At 41.3% G+C, this 22,303-nt stretch overlaps 1 protein-coding gene across 4 annotated transcripts; it reads left to right on the top strand.

The window, feature by feature from the left end:
- The first annotated feature begins 1,239 nt into the window (after window positions 1-1,239).
- UBXN2A (UBX domain protein 2A) lies at window positions 1,240-20,249 on the top strand. 4 transcript variants are annotated; one of them, XM_054279719.1, is made up of 7 exons: window positions 1,240-1,306; window positions 6,767-6,820; window positions 8,249-8,384; window positions 10,185-10,294; window positions 11,852-11,992; window positions 16,700-16,864; window positions 19,659-20,249. In XM_054279719.1, the coding sequence occupies exons 2-7, from the start codon at window positions 6,780-6,782 to the stop codon at window positions 19,945-19,947; spliced, it is 882 nt and encodes a 293-aa protein (XP_054135694.1). In that variant the 5' UTR covers window positions 1,240-1,306; window positions 6,767-6,779; the 3' UTR covers window positions 19,948-20,249. The 4 variants fall into 4 exon arrangements, with proteins under 4 accessions (XP_054135694.1, XP_054135693.1, XP_054135696.1 ...); XM_054279718.1 differs by lacking the exon at window positions 1,240-1,306 and adding an exon at window positions 2,980-3,046; XM_054279721.1 differs by lacking the exon at window positions 1,240-1,306 and adding an exon at window positions 3,070-3,377.
- The last annotated feature ends 2,054 nt before the right edge of the window (window positions 20,250-22,303 follow it).

The following is a 22,303-nucleotide window of genomic DNA, read 5'->3' as shown; positions in this document are numbered from 1 at the left end:
CCATGTCATCATTGTAGTTTCACTTAAAAGTGTCTTTGAGAATTCACCATACATTATTTCCAAATGTGTGTTATCTGGAACAAACAGTTGCTCAGGCTGCCTTGAATTTTTCATGGGCTTATGCAATTCACACAAACTTTAAAACTGAAGCTATATTCAGTTTTCTTGTGTATTTACAGTCCAAGAGTCCAGCAATGCGTGGATACTTCTTTCAATGCATGGGGATAATACCCTTGGCACGAAAGCTGATTCACCCATGAAACAATGACTTGCTTTTCCAGTGCATAGCTGACTTCCTAGAAACATCAGTTCCTTAAGCTACTCCCCTCTGTGTGGCAGCCTAGAAGGTTTAACATTCCTTCAAGGACCACTCATCCTATGCAGAGGAATGTGCTGTTTTAGTCAGTGGAATTGCCATTTACAGGATAAGCAGACCCTGTTCTCCTATTTATTTTGCAGTCCCAGTTCCCTTACAATGTGCTCCTACTCTGTGCCCACACTTAGAAAAGGCTTCAGGCAACAGCTCCTCTCTCAAGTTAAGGTCAATCAATACGGCTGATGTTTAATTATAGGTAGCTGACAGTGTCCTCTGGCATAGGCTAACCTTGTTAAATATAAGGTTTAAAAATATCCCTTCAAAATTAATTTTCTGCTTGTTTTTAGATGCCCTGTGTGTGCTGGTTCTTCTGTGACCTTGACAGGTCTGGCGGTGACAGCTAAAACCCTGCTTTACTTTGTCAACACTGAGATTCACTCCTACATTATAAAACAAGTCTGGGAGTTGTCACTATCTTCCACGCCACTGCATCTGATCTCGTCTGACAAAGGGGCATGAGATGGTTGTATTCATCTCATGAATACCCTGTTAGAGGTTTTTCAGCAGACACAGTCTGGGCTGTTTGCTTCTATTCACCACACGGTAAGAAAAGGACCATTTGCTTCTGTTCATCTAGTGTACTGCCAGAGAATAAGCTGTGTTAAATGCACAGAGTCTAAAAGGATTTTAGTGATGTCTTGATTGTAACACTCTAACTTGAAAATTTCCGGCTTTAAAGAAAATATATTTTACATTATACAATAGTTGCAGATCTTTCTTAAGATTTCTTCCTATGCTTTGTCAACAGTTTGGCTCCTAAGGGAGGACAGCACTACTTAGAAGAGCTTTTAAGAAACCAAATTCACTAGGACACTGATTCCTATTGTAGTAGGTCAGCACGTCTCCAGCTGTACTCTGATTTCCAGTAATAGACCTAATCTTCTAAATCAATAAGTGATTGCAGCCAGGACACCTGCACCATTACACCAGGTAAGTCCAACCTCACCTCCTTCTATGCTTACTTTTGGGCCGGTCAAATTGTTGCTGAAAGGGCCCCCAGGAAAGGGTTAAGCATATTAATGAACTTGTGTGTTTAATGAAACGGAGATAGTGTACTTAAAATACTGAAAGAAAATTTAAAACAGTCCAGCACTGCAAAACAACTTTATGATGTTTTAGCTTAGGGTTTTGTAAATTCCTTCCCTACAATCATGATATCCGTGGTGTAAGTTCTAAATATATAAAACCTGTTTAATAGAATCAGTAACACTTGTAACAAAGAAGTACCTTCTATTCTAAAATGTCAAAGTATTTTAAACACTAAACAAAACCAGGGAGAATAGAATCTCTGCAGTCAGTGTTTTGAAATATAAAACTCCATGTATTTTAACAGAAACAAAAGGCAAATTTCTAACTATCTTCCCTGAAGATTCATAAGTAGGAGCTCTAATTAGATCTCATCCAGTTAAAACTTAACAATTAATCCAAACTGTCTTCAAAAGGATCAGTGCATTGTGACGTGCATTATAAAGAGAAAGAAATTATAGCTGTCAAGTGTCAGATTTTACTTCTCTTACTCACCCATCACTGAACTTTGAGACTAAGCATCTTATTTTAATATTTCTGAGCAATGTGATTTTAATTGTTGTGATTAAGGGATTGCAGAAACGTGTCCCACGTGAAGACGACACTCAATGAAGTATTACCTCTGCTTTTAGAATTACCTTTGATCGCACTTGTAAATTCGCAGTGGATTTCCCATTAATTAGTGTGAATTAGATAGTTGTGGCTGTTCAGTTTAGGTTAATTCTAAATGTTTTACAGTGCATCACTAATTATTGGGGGAGACAAAAACCCTTATTAAACAGCCCGCAGGTGCAAGGGATGCGTTCACCCTGCTCCATGTGTGTTTCAGGGGCTGGCAGCTTCTCCGCGGCGTTGGCCTTGGATACTCGCATAGCTCCTGGCACCACCACGGGACCTCCTCGTCCCGCAGACAGCGGCTTCTCCAAGGCCAAACACAGCGCAGGGAACTCAGCTCAACCCTTCTTCCCTCCCCGAGGATCCTATCCCATTTTCCCGTCCGATTCACCCTCGGGAGCTCTGTTTCCCAGACATCGCGCCGCTCTTTTGTCCTCGGTGCGAGGCCTCGGCTGAGCTCCTTTTCACATGTGTCAACACTGGCCCGTAATTAGCGCTCGCCGCACAATGAGCCATTGGCGCTCTGCAAAGGGCTCGGCGTGCGGCTGCTCCCGCCGGGGCCGCGGGGCCGGCCAGGTGCCCAAACACAGGCACCATTCCCCACTCTTGTAGATGCCGCGGCTTGACAGACGGACACGCAGACCGCGTCCTTTGTTCCGCAATCGGGACAGAGCTGCCTTCACAGTCTCAGGCTGGGCAGAGATATTTATCTCGGCTGTGCTGTGCTAGGTCCTGCCGGGGCAGCGGCGCGGGGGTTCCGGCTCGTAAAGGTGGGCCGCAAACACGCCAGCCCTCACCTCTCCCCGGAGAACAGGGCAGGACAGTTCAGGGCAATCCCCGGGGAAGCCGCGTTTCCCCCGGCACGGCGGGTGCGGATCCTTACGGACACCCCTTCGCTCCCCCCGCGGTACCAGGGCGGAGCTCTGCCCGCCCCGCCCGGCGCCGCCGCGCCTGCGCCGCTCAAGGCGGGACACCGAGGAGTTCCGCGGCGGGCGGTCGGTCCCGGGCTGGGCGCTGCGGGACGGGCGGGTGAGTTCTCTGCGGGGACAGGCTGGGCAGGGGCAGCGCGTTCCGCAGAGCCGGCGCTCCCTCGGCTCTTGCCGGCGCTCGGACTTTGCCCGCGACCGTCCCTGGGCGGGCGGGCTGAGCTTCCCCGCTGCCTCCGCCCTGCGGCTTCGCCCTGCTCCGAACCGGCCGCGTCCCGCAGCAGGAGCGATCCTCGGGGGGCCCGGCCTGGCCGCTCCCGGGGCGTTCCGCGTCCGCACCGTGCTATTGCTTCATCGCCTAAAAATACCTTCCGGCTGGTTTGGCAGCGGCGGGAGGCGCGGAGCGTGTGCCCGGCCTGGCTCTCGGGGTGCGGGTGAGTTCAGGTGTCGCAGCCGCGGGGTTGTCCCAAAATAGGTTCTTTGACCTGCTGTGCATGGGGCTAATCCGCACACAGAGCCGAGGTACTTGATTTATTTGTGGTTCTGAGCATAAAGAAGGGCTGGGTGGTAAATCCACAAAGCCAGCGCGACTATCAAAACTTCTCACGCTTTATACGTGTTAGCAAACATAGACTTTAATGTTCACTGGCTACAAGTTTGCATAGTTCTCTTATTAGTGAGTATTCTGTCTTTATTGGTTAAATTATTCTCTTCCTTCTTGTGCTAAGTAGCCTGCGTGCTGTCTTTCTCTTCTTTTAGGTAGGTGATTTTCTTGAGTTGGTGATAAGTTGCTTATCATGATTTTGCGCTGCCAGAATTACCTTTAACCCACTTGGAAGTGATTTCAGCACAGTTACTGAGCTGGCTTTATTAGTTTCTTATCGTGGAAGTTCTGCCCAATGTCCTTGTGGCCTGTAAGTTGTGCATTCTTTGTGTCCACCGTCAGTGGTATACCCTTCTTCCCAAGCTTTGTTTAGCCTCTTCCCCTTTAGATCTGAGACAGTTGAAGCATGTCAAGTCCTAAACCTTAACAAGGCAATTCTACAGACAAGTAATTTATCTTTCTAACACCTGGACATCATGGTTGGGGACAGGTTTCTTTCTGAGTGCACAGCTCCTTCCTCCATTCCAGCTGGAGAGGAAGCATGAATGCTGTGGTTTGTATCCGAGCACATCAGTCACGTTCAGGCCATTAGCTTTGATGCTCAACTCACTATTAATTTGTACTTGCTATTTCTCTGCAAGTACAAGCTATTTCCCAGCTCTCTATGGCATGATAAAGTGCAATTTTCAGCTGTAATTTCTGTGCTGTGCAGGGACAGACTGTGCTGTGCTGTGGGCAGCTCTCAACTGGAGAGTTTGTTCTGCCAAAGTTAGTAAGGGGTTAGCAGGCTTTCAGGGGAGGGGGTTGCTTGTGCTTCTGTGGGTATTTCTGCCCTTCACAGCAAGGACATTCTCACAGACAGTTAGTTTCTGTTTTGTTTCTCTTGTGTTAAAATAACTGGAAGTGTGAGCTCAAAAGTGTTGACCATAAAATTATTTGCCCGAAAAAATATGCCCATTGAGGGCTGTCTGTTTGGAAATCCTGGCTGTGAAAGGCCATTGCTGGGTCAGTGGCCCATCTTGGTGGGGCTGGAAATCCCTGGGGCTGTGTGGGAACGACCAGGAGTATCCTAACCCCAATTAATAGATGTAGCTGTGGTGGGCTGCTGGCATTTGCAGCTTCTTCCTATGTTTTAAATTTAGTTTCTGGAGGTGGTAGTTCAGTTCTGAGGTACTTTTTGCCACTGACGCAAAAATTACGTACCAAAATTCTTACCATTTCCAGCAGCAGCTAGGGATGTCTGTCAGAAGTTCGTGGGAGGAGGTGGTTTGTGCTGCCTGGGTTGACATGCTGAGCTAAAGTGCTTGCAGTGTGTTCTCATGGCTGTGTTCTAACAGCTTTTGGCCATAATAAACATCAATATGCTGTATAAGATGATTCTTCACCTAGAGAGATTAGCACAAACATTTCTTCTCAGTGTAATTGCTGTTGTACTTTCGAAGGAACAGCAGCTTTTACAGCTGACCAGTTTTGAATACTATTCATGCACATTTGAGGCCAGCCTAATGTAGCCAAAGAGCTAATTTGAAGAGCTGCTTCATTGTGTCTGTTTCTTTTTAACAGCTCTGATGACAAGTCACAGAGGATCAACAAAAGCAGATGGCAGGAGGTGGCTCTTGTTGCTTTGGGGAGTAGCCTACTGGAGTGAAAGATTAGAAGATAAGCACATTAACATAAACCACAAAGAATTACTTTTGGCTAAACACTAAAAACCCCTACATGCCAGAGTGTTAAAACTGAATTTGAGAGAAGTTTGAAAAAATTATACTTTTTAAGCATTCTGGTTTCACTCTGCTCACTTGATACTGAGAGTTCTTTTTTTTTTTTCCCAAGTGCACTAGGGAGTTCCAAGAGCAATAAATAGATATGCATATAACATCATCATGTACCAGCACAGGCTTGCCTGATAGATGTAGGGCTCTGGCAGAACATTTGTGGGGGGGGAAAAAAGGCTATACCTCATCTTGTGTGACATGTCAGAGGTGTGCAAAATACATTTTGACTTCATGTGTAACTGCACCAGTTAAATTTAATGTTGACTGTTGTAGGTCTTTTTTGGAGGCTTACATATTTTTCTACAGAATGTGTCTTACATGGTTTTTAACTTTCAAGTTGAGAGAATACCAGTATTCAAGTACCAAGGAGAATTAGTACTGCATGTGGTGGGTTTTTTTGTGGTTTTTGTTTTGTTTTGTTTTTATTTGTGCTGCAGTGGATGTTGTTTTCCCCTAAACTCCACATCTTGTTAAAATAAATCTCAAAATCACATGAAATTCATATTAGTGGTGTTGTGCATACTGCTTTGTTCAGGAGTGTGATGGTTATCACTGCTTAGTTTGATGCCACACGCAATGTCATAACTTAATCCTCAACCTGCCAGGAGCACACCATCATCTTTGTAAGCAGTGGTTGTCAGGGTTAACTCTCTGAGCACAGTTGCAACTGAAAATTTCTGGTTTCCTGTGGGTTTTTCCAATTTTAGAATGATTTTATTTTTTAAGGGTGTTTTTGGGAGTTTCTGGCTTTTAGTGACTTACTGTGACTTTCTTCAGAGCATTCAAAAGTGACTGTAATGAGATCAGTGTGGGATTCTTCATTTCTTTTGACTCAGCAGACTAATCCTGTATCATATTTAGTACTTACAAATCCAAGATTTTCATGCCAGCTGACAGTAGGCCAGAAATGATAATTCACAGTTTCTGAATTGCTGCAACAATGTCTTGAGGTAAGGTAGGAAGGGTAACCTGACAAATCTTGCCCCTTTAAGTAATGCACAGTTAAGGTGAAGGTCACTCAAATGCCTGCAGTGGCAGTGCAGTTTTTCTGCAACCATCTCATAATGCTGTGTAAAATCAGGGAAGTTTTAAACCATGCCACTCAGAAAGGATTGTGATTTTTTTCCCCTCCCTTTACAGAAGTATGGACATGTATTTTCACATCATACTGGTATTATTGTGAAATGTATTTTGTACATTTATGAAAAAGTAACCTTGCTCCTGAACGTCTGGAACAGATGTGTGGTTCATGTGTCATTAAATTAGAAACTGCAGGAAAACAAAGAACCATCTGGAGACTTGGTGGGGGGCATGGTTGAGGTTTCTGGTTAAATGTATTACCAACACAGGAAAAAATATAGAGTGCTTCAGCTACAAAAGGAGACAAAGTGTGATAGGCATTTTGTTTTGTTTTGGTTTTAAACAATTTTCTTTTTGTAATTAGGGGAAGCACCAGAATGAAAGACATGGACAATATCAAAACTGTAAAGAAAGAATGGTAGGTGCCAGTTCTCCCTATTTTTTGTCTTCCTTTCCCATTTCTGTTTGTGTGTCCTGTCATTGCTTTTCAAACTTTATGTTAAATTCTAAAATACAGTATTTTTACTGTATTCATCTGTTCCACATACATTTCTGAAAGTTTCAGAAAAATCCTGTTGTTTTGCTGAAAGATTTTTCATATACCTGAAATGTTTCCTAGATGCAAGAAGCTGTGTAAATATTTTAATTTAAAATATTTAAAGGCAAGGCAGTCTTTCAAATTGCTAACTCACTGTGCAGCTCTGCATCTGATGTGGAGGTGTTTGCTCTTCCAGTTTTGTTTCTGAGGTAAAGCATAGTGAATACCTACATTAATGCTTCAAGTTTCTTTTGTTCTATTAGAAAACTAAAATGTGGACAGCATACTTTTGAAATTTCTTCTTTAAAGTTATTGTGGTTTTCTTTTGTGTAAGATGTTAATCTCCAGGGATTCTTAGTGGTGCATAGGTGCATTGCAAACAATTCAATTTTATGCAAATGTATCTAATTAGCATTCCAGTAAGTATTGCTGCCCTTGAATTCAATGCAGAGTTTTATGTAAAATTGGATAATTTTTCAAGAGCTGGGATTTTTATTTTCTGAATTGCTGAAAATAGACTTTTCTGAATCTCCCTTAGGGGTAACTCCTGCAATGTTTATGAAAAGCTGCATTATCTTCTTACTATGCAAAGAACCTATACTGAGATAATCATTCAGTTGCATATTTCTGCATTTTGATTGGTGAAAATCTTACAAACAGCTGTCACATATACAGTGTTCTATAAAAAGATGTGGTTGATGCATCTTTTTTAATATCCTGGCAGTCTCCAGAGTATTGAAGGCTTCCATTCTATTTCTTCAGCGTGCTCCAGTGGTGTTGAGTTACTTGAGTTTCCCTAATGCACATTCCAAAACAGTAATGGTGGTTCTGGGATGGTGCTAGGAATGGGGAAGTTTAAGTTGGGGTTGATGAGTAAATCCTAGGGCAATTTTCTTGTTTTTTTTTTTAAACTTATGGCAAAGGAGCCATATCACAGAATTGCTTTAAGGAAGGCATTTCATTGGTGAGCAGCTAGGTGTATGATGGTTAGAAGTCTGAATATTTTAACTTGCAGTCCTGGCTCTGATACCAAGTTTAGAAGCTTTGCATAGATTAGTTCATCTTTTTTGATGATGCTCTTTAGCTTGTGCTTTTGAAGTGCAAATTGTAGCAGTTAGAGATTGGTAAGAAGTTTATAGAGAAGCCACAATGCAAAGTTGACCTGTTGTTTTATACTCAGTAAACTGAGTAAGGTGGGTGCAGCAGTGTGTGCCTTCTATACTTCTTGGTACTGAGATTCTGAGGTACCTACTTGTCTTCTAATGTGTCCTCTGAGGAGTCATTTATGCTTCTGTCTTTGTTCTGCAGGGTGTGTAAATCAGGAACTGATGATCAGATTTTGAACGGTACAGAACAAAACTGTGACTACTTTGTAGATAACCTTTTTGAAGAAGCTCAGAAGGTTGGTGCCATGTGTGTGCCCCCAACTACAGTCAAGAACCAGGTAGGCAGTGAAGAAAAAATAGTCATGTTTGTTATAACAGCACTCCAGCACTATTCTGGACAACAGATACTGGAAGTCCAGCAGTCTTTTCCAGTCCATCAGTAAAACAATACACACAGAATTCAGAAAGCTGTAGGAGCAACCTCCCATCTCCCAGTCAGCCAGGCCTTTGCTGCTGGGCTTTTGGCTCTCACTGCTTTATAGTTGGTTTAGAGTCATTCTAGAACTGATGCTGGCATTGGCTAATGCACTTATGCTTTATTAGGAAGGAGTGAGGTGAGCAGGAGTTCAAGGAATGACAAGTACTGTTACATAAGAAGTTATTTAAGGAGCTGCAGCTTTTTTATGCAGAGGCATAGCCCAAATATTTTTCATTTGGTCTTATTCATATAATTATGGTTGTAGTGGGATGTTCAGTGTGGGTTTGTATCTCAGTGATTCTGTCCTTTTCGTGTTTTTCTGTTACTCATCAGTGACTGGTAAGGGGAGGGAGAAAAGGCCATGTAGGACAAAGATGACAAGAAGAAATTTGGAGTGGGCATTGCTAGAAATTATGTTCATAGATCCTTAATTGACCCTGGAAGAAATGAAATGTCAAGAGCAATATCTTAAATTGCAGTCCTGAAATAGTGTTCCATGGCATTAGTTGTGTCAATGCTTAAATGGGAAGTTGGTGTGGAATAATTAGTCCATGTTAAATTTGCATTCTGGCTCACTGTAGAAGAACCTTCCCAAAATTAGAACTCTTTCCATATGCATTGGTGCCATGAGACACAAGAGTTTTTGATGGAATCTAGCCTTGCTGAGTGCTGTCTGCTTCTTTTGACAGATCACCCAGTGGAAAGACAAGGAATTCTATTCAGCAGTTTGCACATGCTGTTTATTTATGTAGCAATCACCTAACAAGTCAAACTGGGAAAAAACAAAACCAACAAACTTGTCAGGTGCTATCAAGCCTCATTCAAACTCATTTTCAGCTGAGGTCAATTCTCCATTTGTGCCCTTTTCTGTGGCCAAGTATCTGCCAAGGTAGTGTTATTGCAGGGATCAAACCTCGATAACCAAATACTTCCTTAAATGGCATGGTGAATTAATATGAAAATACAATCTCAAATATCCATCTTATAGTTGGAGAGATTTCAATAAACACTGCAATGGCTGCAGGTTGGAGTAGTGGATGATTTCTGGCAAAGTTAAGGAATTACTGAGAATTTATTTTTTCATTCCCCTAACCACCGAGGTTTTGAATATGCCCAGGAATTCTAGGGTAATATAAGTATATGACTGTCTGAAAGTAAAGTTTCTGACACTTCCTTCATTTCCTGAGTGAAAGGCTTCTGCATGCATAATCTCAATGCCTTTACTTTGAGAAAATCCTCCTGAATGATTGGAACAAGGCTTTACCCTAATAAGTCCCCAGCTGGACTATTCTGGCACTTGGTGTTCCAACACCAGGCTTGTATGCTCTCAAATTAGCTCTTGAAGAGTTGCAGCTGGCTGGGATAGTCCAGCTATTTTATTTTTTTTTCCTCTGCTGAATTGAAGGAGTGTTTTTGGTCTAGGAAGCCAAAATGATTGGGGGAAGGTTTGTTTATAACCCTGATTGACACAAGATACTTAGAAATGTCACTTAGCCCTTGCAGTTGCTGTGCCTGTTGGCATGGGGCCAAGGCAGATTACAGTGAGCCTGCTCTCAGTATTTTTAGTCCATGAAGTGGATGATTTATAATCACAGGGTATGTGTGTATACCAAGCTTCTTTTTCATCAGTGTTATAATGAGAATTGTTCTTACTCTGTAGGTTGATGTAATCATTAAACTTTGGAAAAACGGGTTTACGGTAAATAACGGCGAACTTCGGAGCTACGCTGATGTTGCAAACCAGCAGTTCTTGGAGTCCATTAAAAAGGGGTAAGTGAGTTTTGTGTTCTTAACCAGCCTGAGTTAATGTGCTTTGGGCAGCACTTAGCTTATGCTCTAAATTTTTTACGTGGCTTTGCTGCACTGCAGTGTCCCTGTAGGAGCACAGGCCCTGCCAGTCCTGTTCCTGCAGTGCTAATGGCTGTTGGAACATCAACAGGTTTAACACAGCTCTCAGTGGCAGTAGTTGTACAGTTGCTGATGAATAGATAAAAGCCAGTGTTGGCAGGGGGCACAGCAGGTGCACAATGAAATAAAGAATAAATCAGTGCCCAATAAGAGCTACAGATCAAATGGTATTTTGACTAATGAACTCAGTGCAAAAGGGGTTGAGTATTTCTGGTTTTATGGTCTTTTTGTTGATGAAAAGCCTTAAATGGACACAGATGTTCTATGTATCATCAAGCAACTCTGATCAGTCTTAAATTTCTGACATTTTTCCAAGTACAAACTTGCTGTTGTGTATATATAACAATCTTACATAAATTCCTGTGTTAATAGCCATCTTACATTTTTCCTTATTAAAAGTTTACGTGCTGTCCTGATTTCTGCTACTGTTTGCAGTTGTTGCTTTAAAAAAGGAGTTTGACCATACTGACCAGTGTTATTTTGAGCCTTTAATTTGTAGTCTGTTTCCTCATCCTGTACAAATGGAGAGAAGAACACAATTTTATGGATAATGTAATTTAATACCTCCTTATCAAGCATGTGAAATTACTAAGTCCTTATATTTTTCTTTTCCATATTTTGCTAGGCCACCAAAAATACGAATTTTACACTATTTCTCCTGTATGTCTGTCACCTGTGTTGTAATAGCAATTAACTGCACTGTTTAAAGCCCTTTGTGTGCATTCATCAAAAGTTTGCCACTTTTATTCCACTGTTTGCCTGTGAAGATGCTAATTATGAGATGGTTTCTGCATAATCATTGATGGTGGAGAAGCATTCAGTACAGCCTCTGTGCCAGCTGAGCCCCACCACCCAAAATTGTACTGTCTGCCTCAGAGCTCAGAGACAAAGGCATTGTTGTATGCTGCTTCATGCAATTAAAGCATTACCAAGGTGATGTTACTGCACTAAACAGTGGAGCTGTTAGTGATGATATCATTTTTAGAAGCTGAGATCTGTGTTTGTCATTAAATACATTGTGTGTAAACTCAGTTCTTCCTCTTTAAAAGCCTTTTTCCTTTTTTGTCCTATGGAGATAAAATAATTGAACCCTTTGCAGCAGTGTATGGTAACACTGAACTTCCTACACATTATTTGTTTAGAGTGGTAACTGCTGAGTAAATTTGAACATCATTCAACAACTTGCATCATAGGGGTTTTTATAATTATATACTTTCTAGTTAATTTGCTATTCAGGAACTTGAAGTTATTTGTATGCTATGCATTTAACCTAACTCTTAGTAAATACTTTTGAAGATGTTTTTTAAAAGCATCATCCTTGAAGGGCCAAATGCTTAACAGGTATTAATCATTGGTCTATTTTGTGTACTGACAACAGCGTGGTACTTTTTTTTTTGACCTTTTGTTTTTTTTTTTAAGGGAACTGCCTTTTGAGCTGCAAAAAGTGTTTGATAAGGAGGAGGTAGAAGTGAAAGTGGAGGATAAAAAGGATAAGGTGTATTTGTCATCGAAAAAGCCAATGTTTCATCCCTTTTCTGGACATGGTTACAGATTAGGAAGGTGAGTAGGCTGGTGTGATCTATGACTGAGTAGCTGAAGGGAACTATACCTGTGGTGAAGGATCAAAATTCAGGTGGCAAGCAATCTCTGGAGTCTTCTAGTCTCAACTCCTGCTCAAAGCAGGGTCATCTGTGGAGACAGATGAGGTTACTTAGGCTTTTATTCAATTGGGTCTTGAAATCCCATAAGAGCAGAGGCTGTGCAGTGGCTGTGCAGCCTTGAGTGCTGTACTGTCCTTATGGGAAAGAATGTTTTCCTTATATCCTGTTTGAATGCCTCTCATTAAAATTTCTGTGCGCCATAATGAGCATCACCTCCTCCTGCAAACCCTGGCAGGCTGCTTTTATGTGCCCCACAGCAACCACCATCTCTTCCACAGGCTGAGCAAGCTGCTCTCCTCCAGCATCTGCTGACAGTGTGAGTGCTCCATCCTGCAGGCATCTTGGTGTCTCTTCATGAAGCTTGGGGGATAATTGGCTCCCACAATCCACTGGATGTGTTGCTGTTGATACAGCCAGGAAGCTCTTGGCTTTCTTTGTTCAAGGTCTCAGTATTAGCAGAATTGTTTCCAGCTGAAATGCTGTCACTCTTCTATTCCATGATTTTAGAGAAAATAATCTCTTTTTAAGCTGTATTAGCAATAATTTGAGAAGAGGGCGGAGTATGACAATCCCATAAAGAGAACCAAAGAAGTAAGAGGTTATTTTGCATTCTCTTAAAATTGTTCAGTAATTAATCATGCATGTATTGCAGTAAGGCATTTTAGCATTCTACAGTGATCCATGTCTTTTTTGTAGTTGGAGTGTGTCAGCCGCTCATGCCAATGCTGAAACTGGACTTGATTTACAACCAAACAACTATTGTCTTTTGGAAGCCTGTTGTAGGGCAACGCGCCAGGAGTTCATTTATTTGATCCCTGTGACTTTTGCTTACTCCAGCCACATTATCTGTTTGACATATCCCTGTCATGCAAGACTTGTGTGCCTGTAGAAGCAGGCTTTGGCCTAGGGACCAGGACATGTTCAGTGACCAGGTGGCACTGCTGAGTGACCTGCAGGCTGGAGTTCCTACGCTGTGGTGCAGCCTTAGGTGAACAGCTTCTTTCAATTAAGTGGGAAGAGTTTGGCTGCTAAGGCCCAGAGCTTGTGATGAGGGAAAGCCTGACCTGGGCAGGAACAGCTGAGGCCGAGGAAGATGATAATGTGCAGAGCAAAAGACTGATAAAGGTAAAGGGTGAGTGGTTCCAGGCTGACTCAGAGAAGCAAGTATCTGTTTTATCAGTTTCGCCGGTTTCTGTAGTACAGACCATTGAGTAGATACAATGGGAAAACCTTCCCTTGAGAGATAGGTGAGATGCTGGAAGATTTGCTTTTGGTGGCATCGAAATCCTGAGCAAACGGGGGTCAGAACTTAACCTTGTTATATCTACAAGTAGAGCTGTTCATAACAAAACCAAAAAGATCTTCAGTGTGCTGGGTTTCTGCTGCTAAGCAGTGCTAAATGCTAGGTTGTCCAGTCACTTCTTGTGCTCTGCCATGCCTACAGCAAGTAGTGATCTTGCTTCCCAGTAGGCAAGTTAGGTTTCAGAAACATGCTAATCCGTGAATTTCGGTTCACTGGTCTTGTACACTGAGACATTCTGCAACTTGCTCAGCATTTTTTATTTTTTTCCTACTCTTCTTTGTCTATTCTGTGCTGTGCTATCAAAGCCTTTTCCTTAAAAACAAATAGATATTAGTGCTGATGTTAGAACCATGAGCCATAAGTATTCCTACTCCATAAAGTAGTGCTCGCTTTCTGCTGTTGATAAATGTCCATTGCATGAATACACCACACTTGCAGCAGAAAAGCTTTGTGGGGCAGCAACAGAGCTGACTGAGACCTGGAACAAGTTTTGAGCTAAAGAACTCCTTTTCTACAGTTGCATTCATGTGATTAATCAGAAATGAGAGAGACAAATGACTGAAGAGTTTACTTTAGCTTATAGCTCACCTAAACCTCTGCTTAGCAAATAAACTTATAAAATTAATCTTGTATATTTTGTCAAGTCTTTCCAGGTGGAGGGATTTTGTAATGGATGAACCATTTTGAATTGGTCTGTTGACTAGTTCTTAAAACTTTAGTTGGAGAATCTGGAAATAACATATATGTTGATATAGCTCAGAGAAGCTTGATCCTCTGCCTTTTTGTTCTACAGGAGAAATAAGTAAGACATATCAAAATTTTCCAATGTGCCTTATGACCTTGTGTAACTAATGGGTATGCTCTGTTTTATCTATCACTGTCCAGCTGAATTTCATAGTTTGGGATTTATGACTAGATTTTCAACCCTGCTTTTCTATTGAGTTCTGAGACAGCCTCAGAAATATGTTAATTAAACTATTGACTGAAATACCTTGTAGCAAAGCAAGCTTGCTCTGTAACCTCATTAGGCTGAGGCATTGTGTGTCGAGCTGCCTAACCATCAGTCAGGGTAAGGCATGACACCTAACTGCTGGGCTTTTTCTTGTCAGAAAATTGACAGGATGCTCTTAGGTCTCTTTGATCTCTAGTTTACATCTCCTGTTGATAATCTTATAAAAGAATAAGCCTTAAAAGGAATTACAATGCTTCAATCTCAGGCTAATAAGAATTAGATTCTTGGGTTTTGGCTTTAGTCAAAGCTCCCACCACTAGATGGCTTTATCTGTCAGTTCTGCAAGAGAAAAGTTTTTACATATAGAAGTGCTTTAGATCTTGGTGAATACAGATGCTCTTTCTCTTAAGGCTTCATTTAATGTGCTGGCTTCAGTCTCACACACACTTGCTATCAAAAAAATCACCTTCAGTGCCTGCTGCATATGGAGATGTGACTGTGAAGGAGATTGCTTTGGGAATGACACCAAAGTCTGTGTCCTTCAAGGCAGTTGTCTGAGCTACAGCTGAGACTGATGTAGCCCAGCCCAGCCTGAGCCAGACACCACAGCTGGACACATCTGCAGCCTCTGCTGTCCTGGAGGCAGCTCACTCACAGGAGTTCTGCAGTGTCTGAACCAGCAACTGAACAGCAAGAGCTGGGCATGGCTAGACTGAAGCATGACTTGAAATCTTTTTTTTTTCTCTACTTGCAAAACTGTTTGACATTATCTTGCTGGTACTCAAGCTTTTATTCCTGATCTGGAGGGCAATTAAGTTTTATTTCGTATTGAGGTCAAGCATGAACAGAAGCTGTTTGTGAGGCAGGTGGGTGCTAGTACATCACCTGTACTAGTAATGCCAGAATATTTTACAGATGTGCCTCTTGTAATTTGTTGGTGCCAAGTCCTTGTGCCCCAGCTGTTTTATGTGTAATGCAAAACAGTCCTGTACCTTCTACCTGTCTCCAGTCACAGTGAACATCTCTTATTGCTCACTTGGAAATGAGATTTCTTGATTCTTATTCTTTTTGCTGTTTCTGTGGAAGATACAAAAGAGTGCCTCTGCTGGCTAATAACCTAGAAGTTAGGGCAGCACTTAAATGGGCAATAAAAGTTTTTGAAATAGCTCTGACTGAACTTGCACTTAAGACTCCAACTTTATTAGCCTGAACATATTAAGTCTTTAGCTAATAATAAATTAGCTTTGACTTTTCTGCCTTATGAATAAACTAATACAGGTACAAGAACGTAAGAAGGGGGTTTGTTGGCAAAGCAGGTGTGCAACATAGTTACAACTGTTACTCTGTGGACTTCAGTTACCCACTTTTCTCTCATGAAGCTGTAACTCAACCAATTTTCTGTGCAAAGAGAGCTTTTCTGCAAACTGACATGTTGTGCTCATGTAGTCTGTGACCACAGCTGAGCTCAGAGGAGAAACTCCTTTAAATCACTGCTATTGTTCTGCAAGCAAACATCTGGTTATGCTCACGGGAGCCGAGAATGTGCCCATTGGATCAGGCCCAGTGAGGATTTAAGCTGTACATGCTGAACAAGCTTAGTCATGAAAGAAGCACTAAGCTCTAGGCATTTCTTCAGCATAACATTTTTTGCCAGCATTTTTTTTGTTTGTATTTTAAGACTATGCACTTGGACTGAGGTTGATGTGTTCTGTGAAGTCATTTTATGAATCTTTGCCCCCGTGGTTTGGTCAGCTGTGGAAACTGCCTTAGGAAAAAAAAAATCTAACTGCTGTGTGCATCAGTCTGGGTTTTTCACATTAAGTCAATTTTTCTGATAGATGAGTAATTCTTCTAAGCTGAGATAGATGATGCTGGAGTCTAAATCAAGGCTAACAACATTCAGTTAAATTGAATTACTGTAATCACATTACCCTGAAAATTAACTTTGAGTATGCAAATTCAATACTCAACCCCCTTTAAATTTCACCTGTGTGATTTGAGTGCAAAAATGCATGAGGAATATTCAGACAGTTTTGTCTCTTGTATATTCATATTTAATCCTCTGATATTTAAAGCTCCTTTCCATCTTATAAAAATGTTAAACACAAGCAAACTGAAATTCTTTAGCATGTTTTAGTTTGTAAGTGAAAATAATGGCATACATGTAGGAAATAAATAAGGAAGAAAGAAAAAAGCTGATATTTATGTTAGTGTTCCTATATTTGTTAAAATAAAAAGTCATCAGCACACTCTGCTATGGGGCAGAAAGCTCCTGAAGCAGAGGTCTGGGGGGAAGTTTGAGCTTGCATGTGAATACAGAAGCCATAACCTCATGTGACTTTTCTTTTCAGTGCTACTCCAAAGATAATCTCTAAAGTGAGAGACGATCATCCAGGACCTGATAACAAAAGACACCTGCCTTTAGTACCCTTGAATGATTTGGAGCCTATCACCAATGTCCAGATCTGGTTAGCTGATGGGGAAAGGATAATTCAGAAATTCAATGTTTCTCACAGGTAGGATTTATTTAACCACTCTCATATATATTTGCATCTGAACTATATATATTAATGCCTGTACATTTAAGTCTTTAATTTTTATGACTAGTCTGCCTCCTCAGTTCACTTAGCATTGGGCTGCTCTTCAGTTGTATTTGGAAAATCTTTGAAAATTTGAGAAACCTTTTAGCTGACAAGCAAGCATAAGAGAAATGTGAACTGTTAAAAGTCAGGTCATAACTGAGTGTAAAGGAAAATCTGAGGAAAACTGTAGGAGTTCTTTGTAGATTAGTGGAAGTTAAGGTGTACATTTTGCTCATTACTAGAATAAATGGCTTTTAACATGATAGATCTCTCACAAAACAAATACATCTGGAACAAATGGCATAATAAAAAGCCTGCTGGTCATTTGGCATAGGCAGCACCACATGTGAGAGCTGGAGAAAGGGACTTAGAGTTAAGCCAGAGAAACCTCTGGGGAAAGCTGGAGTTGGTGCACTGGGCAAGGAGGTTCATCCCCTGCATGTCAACATGGACAGAATAGAATGCACACAGTATGTTTAATTCTTAATTAATAAAATTTCTGCTTCCCAAAGAGGCTTAGAAATGAGGATAATGTCAGAAGGTGTCAGCACAGCACATGTATGCAGGGGCTTTGAGAAAGTGGAATTAACACCTTACCATTAAATTGCAGAGCTACAGTCTTTAGAGACCTTTCTCAGTTCTGAATCTGAGAAATCACTGGAGTATTGTACAGTCATGTCATGTGGAAAGGAGATGTTGCCTGTGCTTCTCTGTGAAGCAGTTTGAAGGTATTACAGATTTAATACAACCCAGGCTGGTGTCAAGATAAACTCTGTATGTCTATGGCTGGTCAGAAGGAGAGCTCAGCTCTTGAAGGTTAATGACTGTAGTGTTTTCTTTGACTTGTACTAATTTATTACTGTTAGCAGCCTGATCTGTGAACTGAAACACTGTTGTGATGTACTGCTGAAGGGTAAATTGCTATTTTAATTATCAATACTTCATTGAAGGGCTTCATATCTCAATTATTCCAGGTCCCACACACTTAAGTATATTTAGAAGCTTTTTGTCTTCATAGTAAATAACCATTTGAACAGCTGCTAAGTGTTTTTGAGAGGAAAAAAACATCTGAGATAAGCAGAAAAACAGCTTTACTGGTGTAATGCTCTTTTTGAAGTACTGTGCAATAAATATTCTATCATAACATAGCCTCTTGCCACAAGACCAGCACGTTTGTGCTGTACACAGTACTTGTGTATAGCCTGATAAGAACCAGAGGGAAATCCTTTTCCAGCAATACCCTTAAGAGTGATGATTGCATACACAGCACTCTTTTCAGTGCACAAGACAGCTATTTGTTAACTAAGGTATAGATTATTAGCATGTATCACATATGTAACATATTACCAGTGTCTGAAGAAATTGATGACTTATAGCTCTTGGCAGTTAGATTGTGTCGGTGCTGGCTTAGATGTGAGTTGATTACTGGTGAAAGATGGGAGCAGAAGCACAGGAAGCATTGTAGTGTTGCACTGTGGGGAATTGAGACATGAGAGTGCAGCAGCTAGGAGAGCAGAACTGTAGGAACAGCACACAGAACTGTGTCCTGGATTGAGCTGTGTCCCCTCTTCAGCACTTACTGTGTTTGGAGCATCAAGTATGGAGCCTGAAAGGAAGCTTGTTCACCCAGAAGCAGAGAGCTGGTGGCTAATTGCCTGAGTTGCTCTTAGAACCCAATGACATTTGATATAATGCATGTAGACACCTGTAAATGTCCAACCAAAAATTTAGTCCTGCTTGAGGTTTTTCAGGCTCTTGACTTACAAGACCAAGCAGTGTCTCTGTGTTGAGGTCTGTTGCACAGGAATCAGTTTTTGTTTTGCTGGCTGTGTCTGTCCTGGGGAGTGTGGCTAAGGCTTGGAAAATCTCTGGCATCTCTACTGCTAAAGTGTTAGGATGGCATTGCCCCAAGCCAGCCAGCACTTCCTCAGGCAATACCTAACCATCCATGGCTCTGCTGTTAGCTCAGGTTGTGGACCATTCCCAGGAGACAGTAAACCTCATGGGAGGCCCTGTGCATGGGGGAGAGGAAGGATGAATTAGGAATTTTCCAGCAGCCAGTCTGCCAGTTGGCCTCAGGACCAGAGAATGGACATTGATACTATGTTAATTTTATTCATACAGATGTATCTTCTCATCTTCATTTTCTAATTAAATGAGTCGATCCTGATTCTTCCACAGCAAAACTTGTGTCTTGCTCAGCTGTTGCAAGGCTCTTCACAGGTTGAGTCTGTAGTGAGTTCACCATGCCCCTGCTTTGGGAGGATGGGACCATGCTTAGACCTAGTCAATGTATCAGCTGTCCGAATAGTTTTTGCAAAGCCTTTTTTTTTAATTTTTCTTGTGGTTCTGCCACATGAACCACACACTGGAGGCATCTTTATTCTAGCTTTTGGCTACAGAACCCTCAGGTCAGAGCTCCACCAGCTGGTTAGGAAATGTGTGTAACTACCATCTGAGCCACAATGGTGCATTTGAGTGCTCAGAATAAGATACTCATGCTCGGCCCCTTGGGACTACCCAGGGCATGCAGACCTTGGTCCTTGCCTCCCAAGTGGATCAGGCATTTCAAGATACCACCTCATCTGTATGTTGCAGTTCTGGGCTGTCAGGCATTGCATGCAGTGGTGTTGCATTCCTTTTGCATGGTGGCTGTGTGTGTTATGCAATTGTGTGGGGATTGCAGTGCCAAAACTCTAACACTGAGTTTTTCTTTCTCTCTTCTCAGAATCAGCCATGTCAGAGACTTCATAACAAAGTATCAAGGGTCTGAAGGAGGTGTTCCCTTCACACTGACCACCTCCCTGCCTTTTCGAGAGCTGCAGGACGAGACACTCACGCTTGAGGAAGCAAAGTTGCAAAACGCCGTTGTTGTTCAGAGACTTCGGAAACCAACTGAACCTTTCAGACTCTTGGTGATAAAAGCACCTGACAACGACTACAAAAGTGCTGCTACTCCTAATGGACAACTCAAGAATGAGCAAAAAAATGCTATCAATAGTACACGATCAAATTAGCTTTATAACTGACCAAAAATTATCTGCAGGGTGAACTAGGCAAAACCAAAAATGTAACCAGCAATATGTGGATGCCCTCACATCCTCATGCACTGTGCTCTTAGAGAGCAGAATGGGTGCTGTGCTGTCGTCTGCTATAATAGAGGTATTTTCAGCTACATTGGGTAGTCAGAGCCTGGCTGTATAATGTAGCAGAGCTAACTGTACAGCAGATCATCCTTAGAATTTCCTTAGGTTAAAAGCTTCATAGTATTTAATAAGTGGGTCTAGGTGGAACAGTTCTCTGAGACTTAACTACTGATAGCACCTTTTAAGGAAAAATAGTATTTATTTTTGCACTTTGGACTAAAGTGAAACATTTCACTTACATTGTAGTGTAAACTGTTGCAGTTTGCATTCTTCTCACAGTAACTCTTTGACAACCAGTACTGCGAGCAAGCTCACATTTGAACTCTACCTTGAAAATCTTCAGGATGTAACTTTTGTCACAAGATCTGCAATGTAATAATGTTCCATCAAGTTTCCACATGGTGGTAGGTGCATGTGTGAGAAGATACAAACGAGATAGTTTGGTGCATACTGCATATGAAGTGCCTCAAAGTAAGCTCTGAAGGAATTGTTCTTATCAGTGGTTGAAGTGGTTTCTGCTTCTTTTGCGCCGCTACGGGTGTCTTGCAGATCAGGTGATGTTAAACTACCTAGCTCATCAGCAGAGGGACCCACTTGTAGCTTTGTCACACAGAAACTTCAGCTGTTTTGGCTATCACCAAGTAGGAGTAGTAGTTGAGAGGGACACAGTTGTTTTTGTACTGTTTGTCTGCCTCTGTCCTGAACTGCCCAGCTGATGGAGACACTAATTGCATGTGGCCAGGTTTCAAAGCTGTTGAAAATCCTTACTTGAAAACTGACATTTTTCTCTCCATTTTGCCCCATTTCCATCCAAATCTTTATTTTGCTGTTCATGTACGTGAGGAATAAAGTTTGTAGCCAACTATTCCATGTTTTGCTAAAAGAGAAAACAACGGAAAGACTTAATATTTTGTACCGTGTTTACTAAGCCTGTGGGTTTGTGAATGGAACTAAAATCTCCAGGTAAGACATATCCCAGGATCTTCAGCAAGTCCTGGCTCCTCTGTGCTACCTCTGCCAAAGGATGGTTGTTGGGGCTGTACTTCTTCTGTGTGGTTAAGTGAAAGTTGGGTTTGGGTTTTCCTGGTTTTGTTCTAAATAGAAAATTGCTTAATTGGAGCAACTTTTATTCTAAAAAGTAGTGAGACTTCAGAGTAGAGATGTACTCTCCTTCCTTCCCAGGGATATATATAAAACTGGTTTGCTTTAGCATCTCTCATGGTGTGTTTGAAATGAAAGTCAACTGGGCAAATATCTATTTAATGTCCTCAGAAAAGAACTCTCTGGAAACTATGCCTTTAAACACTTTCCAGTGCTATAAACTTCCTGTGCTACTGTGCCATTCAGGTTTATGTAGCGAGTGGTACAATTAAATTTTCTTTGTTCTTGCACTGACTCCTATATGAAAAACAAAAATATAGGTGCTGACAAATACATTAGTAAAATTGAAAAGACAAACCGTGTACAGACACAGCTCCAATCCTCAGTACCCAGAGCTTCCTGAACAGGGAATTTTAATCAATGCTTTCAAATTTATCTTAGTATATAAAACATAGTATTAGAAAAGCACATGTGGTTGATTGTGAGTTCGGCTGTTCTATCTAAAAGGCTCATGAAATGTCAAAAGTAACAGTGTACTACTATTCATGCATTTGCAGCACAAAAATTGGAAGAAATAAATAGTGTAAGTTTGAAATTGAAGGGGGGAGTGTAAAATTCTGAAGTGGGTAAATTTTGCTTGCTATCCATTAGAAGGAGCAGTAAGTTTTGTATTTCAACATTGATTCCTGTCTGCTACCAGCATTTTAAGAGATTGGACAGTTAGGTGCTTGACTAAAACCAGCTTTCTGACTGCAGCTTTGGTGTACTTGAGAGTGCATTTGCAGTTTGAAAGTGTTATGATCTTAATTACAAAATGAGAGAAAATCTTTGGGAAGTCTGAAGTGATGCTGGCTGCATTAATCCCATGCTAGATTAGAAACCGTCTTTAAATAAAGGCAACAAACTGTAATTAAATATCTTATTTTCTAATTTGGAGAAAATCTTTGGAATTAATAGAAGACTTTCCTAAATCTAATTGGTTTTGGTTTAGCTACCTGTATATCTGTAGATAGCAATTGTGCATTGGTCAAACAACAGCATAAATGGCTTGATCAGTGCTAGAATTTGTGAAACACACAAATACCATCAGTTATTCATTGTTTCTTCACAAGCCTTTGCTGTTTTG

The sequence above is a fragment of the Melozone crissalis genome, unplaced genomic scaffold, assembly GCF_028551555.1.
Source record: "Melozone crissalis strain CALT ecotype California unplaced genomic scaffold, PUWL_Pcris_2 ptg000027l_1, whole genome shotgun sequence".
NCBI classification, from domain to species: Eukaryota; Metazoa; Chordata; class Aves; order Passeriformes; family Passerellidae; genus Melozone; species Melozone crissalis.
Note: the sequence above shows the minus strand (reverse complement) of the source record. Positions and strands in the feature narration are given on the sequence as shown.